Source organism: Panthera onca, chromosome A2 (genome assembly GCF_046562875.1).
Source record: "Panthera onca isolate mPanOnc1 chromosome A2, mPanOnc1 haplotype 2, whole genome shotgun sequence".
NCBI classification, from domain to species: Eukaryota; Metazoa; Chordata; class Mammalia; order Carnivora; family Felidae; genus Panthera; species Panthera onca.
The window spans coordinates 7,114,895-7,118,480 of NC_138340.1; the positions used below are offsets into that span (position 1 = coordinate 7,114,895).

General features: G+C 41.0%; 1 protein-coding gene across 1 annotated transcript; it reads right to left on the minus strand.

Moving 5' to 3' along the window:
• Nucleotides 1-420: 420 nt before the first annotated feature.
• Nucleotides 421-1,509, minus strand: LOC132675240 (olfactory receptor 7E178-like). Its single transcript, XM_060627654.2, has one exon. The coding sequence runs from the start codon at nt 1,507-1,509 to the stop codon at nt 421-423; it is 1,089 nt and encodes a 362-aa protein (XP_060483637.2).
• Between the last annotated feature and the right edge of the window lie 2,077 nt (nt 1,510-3,586).

Genomic DNA, 3,586 nt, shown 5'->3' on the forward strand with positions numbered 1-3,586 from the left:
ATGGACCAGTGACATACATTCTCTCACACAACCTGGATAAACAGATTTGACCAAAGCCAAACTTTTATGGATAATAGACATTATGGTGAAAATGGCTGAGAATTGTGTATCTATTTGAAAATGGAGTTGTGAATTTCTACAGGAAGCTCAGGTCATAGGTGACCAATCAGAAGATTCCATAGGTATAAAGAGATTCAATTGTGCAGTGATATTGGGATACATAGCATCCTGGAATACTCCCATAATTCCATCAAAAGGGTGCCAAGATAAGCAATATTTAGAAATGACAAATCAAGAGGAATGGACCACGACCTACAAAAAATGTGGCCAAAGAGGCATGCTTGCCAATTCCATATGTTTGGTTTGGCAATCATTTCTGATCAATAGGCACACACACACAAAAAAGCCCAAGTATTAAGACTAGGCTGTTCTGTTAAGGAGCCTCTGCAAGGCCCTCTTGATGTCCCTGTTCCTCAGGCTGTAGATGAAGGGATTCAGCATGGGAGCAACCACAGCATACATCACGGAGGCCACTGCATCCTTCCTGGGAGAATGTGAGACAGTCGATCCCAGGTACACCCCAAGACCTGTTCCATAAAATAAGCAAACAACCGACAGGTGAGAGCCACAGGTGGACAAGGCTTTGTACTTCCCACCTGTTGACGGGACTCTCAGAACGGAGGAAAGAATTCGTGTATAAGAGAAAAGGATCCCTGAGACTGGAATACCACCAAAGATGCCACCAGTAAAATACATGAATATTTTATTGGTGGAAGTATCATTACAGGAAAGCTTGAGGAGTTGAGGAGGGTCACAGAAGAAATGGGGAATTTCCACGTTTGTGCAGAAGGTAAGTTGTGACACAATGAGGCATTGCAGCTGAGAGTCCAGAAGGCTGATCAAAAAAGACACCAGAATCAGCAGGCGACAGAGGCGGGGGTTCATGATGACTGGGTAGTACAGAGGATAGCAAATAGCTACAAATCGATCATAGGCCATCACGGTTAAGAGTACACTGTCCAAACAGCCAAAAAGATTAAAGAAAGACAACTGAATCAGGCAGCCCGCATGGGAGGTCACTCGGTTATGAGTCTGAATGTCCAAAATCACCTTTGGGACTGTGGTAGATGTGAAACCGATGTCAGCCACGGACAGGGTGGAAAGGAAGACGTACATGGGGGTATGGAGGTGGGAGTCAGAGCTGACAGCCAGGATGATGAGCAGATTCCCTAGCATGGTGACCACATACATGGACAGGAACAGGCTGAAGGTTAGAGGCTGCCGTTCTGGATCATCTGAGAACCCCAGGAGGAGGAACTCCAACACATCTGTTAGATTATCTGGTTCCACAGAGCAGAGACAGCTTTTGGAAAATAAATGAGAGTTTACATAACAGAAACAAGGATACAGGAATCCATCAGTGTGGCTATACTTTGGATGCATGCAATTCACAAATAAAGTATTCACACTTGAGGGAAATTTAGCAACACTTCTCAGTTGTGACAACATATTCTTCCTACAACTCTTTTCTCATTGTCCTTTGCTCCATTCACCTGTTTCTATGTGCACCCACTTTGGAAAGATGGAGCTAAAGAAATTAGAGATGCCAAGGATACTTACAGATTTAAAATTCCATAAACACACTAACATATCAGTACCCTCCTTAAAGGAAACAAAAGGAATAAGAAATGTCATTCTCTCTTAAAAGATTGTTCTAATCTAAGGGCACTAATTAGCAGTCAAAAGTACGTTATTTCATCTAAATGCAGAGAAATTACAAACACCCTAAAGAACTATGTAATAAAGTGTCTGACTCCATATTTTGTGGTGATATTTGACTGCAAACGGTGGTCAAGGCTCTCTTTACCCCATCTGCCCAACACCTGAGCTAGCTGGTAAAAAAAAAACCCGGGTCCTCCAGTTATAAGTGAGTTCTAAGGATGTGATTACAGCATGTTAAATATAGTTAATAATACCGTGTTTCATATTTGAAAGCTGTTAAAAGTAGATCTTAAAAGTTCTCATTACAAGAAAAAAAATTTTGCAGGGCACCTGAGTGGCACAGTTGGCTGAGCACCCAACCCTTAATTTCGGCTCAGGTCATGATCCCAGAGTCATGGGATCAAGCTCTGCATCCAGCTCTGCATTGAGTATAGAGCCTGCTTAAGATCCTTTCTCTCCCTCTGCCCCTCCCTTGCCTGCTCTCTCTTTCTCTCTCTCTCTCTCAAAAAAAATTGGAACTATGTATTTGATGGAAGCTAACTAGACCGTAGTGATCATTTTGTAATATGTATAAATTTTGAATCATTTTGTTGTATACTTGACCCTAATATGTTATATGTCAATTTATCTCAAAAAACAAACAACAAAAAAAGCAGGCCAGGCAGCCTGGGTTCTCCCTCCTTTGGAGACAGTGAAAAATTCAAACCTCACAAGCACATAGGCAGGAATTCTCTCTCTCTGAACTCACACCATAGCTACAATACAAAATCGAAGCCAATCACTTTCCTTGAACTTTTGTACCATTTTTTTTAAATTTACATCCAAATTAGTTAGCATATAGTGCAACAGTGATTTCAGGAGTAGATTCCTTGGTGCCCCTGACCCATCCTGCCTCCCACAACCCCTCCAGTAACCCTCAGTTTGTTCTCCATATTTATGAGTCTCTTCTGTTTTGTCCCCCTCCCTGTTTTTAGATTATTTTTGTTTCCCTTCCTTATGTCCATCTGTTTTGTCTCTTAAAGTCCTCATATGAGTAAAGTCATATGATTTTTGTCTTTCTCTCACTGACTAATTTCACTTAGCATAATACCCTCCAGTTCCATCCACGTAGTTGCAAATGCAAGATTTCATTCTTTTTGATTGCCCAGTAATACTCCATTGTATATTTATATATACCATACTCCATTGTATATATATATATATATATATATATATATATATATATATATATATATACCATCTCCATATACTCCATTGTATGTATGTGTATATATATATATATATATATATATATATATATATATATATATCATCTTGTGCCATTTCAGACCAGTTTAGAAAGCCTGCTATGCTTTCCCTAAAGGGAGATCTTTATGAAGAATAAAACGTTTTATAACCTCTTGTATGTGTGGCATTATCAGCCTCAACATCCAAGCCAAATTTTGAATAGGAGTCAATCCTATTTCTCCAGTGTCCTATTGATGCAGTGACTAGGGCATGAGGCAGTGACCACCACCAGACGAGGTCTTTCTTCTCTTGGTCTGGCTTGCTCACTGGCTCTGCTACCTCATGGCAAGCGTGCACTCTGGACTGTGCTGCACTGTGATGCATTTCTTGAGCCCTTCCAATCCTTTCTTACAGATCCAAATGACCTAATTTAGAAGTGTCAATAATCACTTGGTTGTTAGAGACAAGAGTATGGGATGCAGTCTCTTTCTTTTAACATTTATCTTTGCGAGGGGAGCTAGCACAAGTGGGGGAGGGGTAGAGAGAGGGGGACAGAGGATCTGAAGCATGCTCTGTGCTGACAGGCTGACAGCAGTGAACCTGATGTGGGGCTCGAACTCACCAAGCACAAAATCAT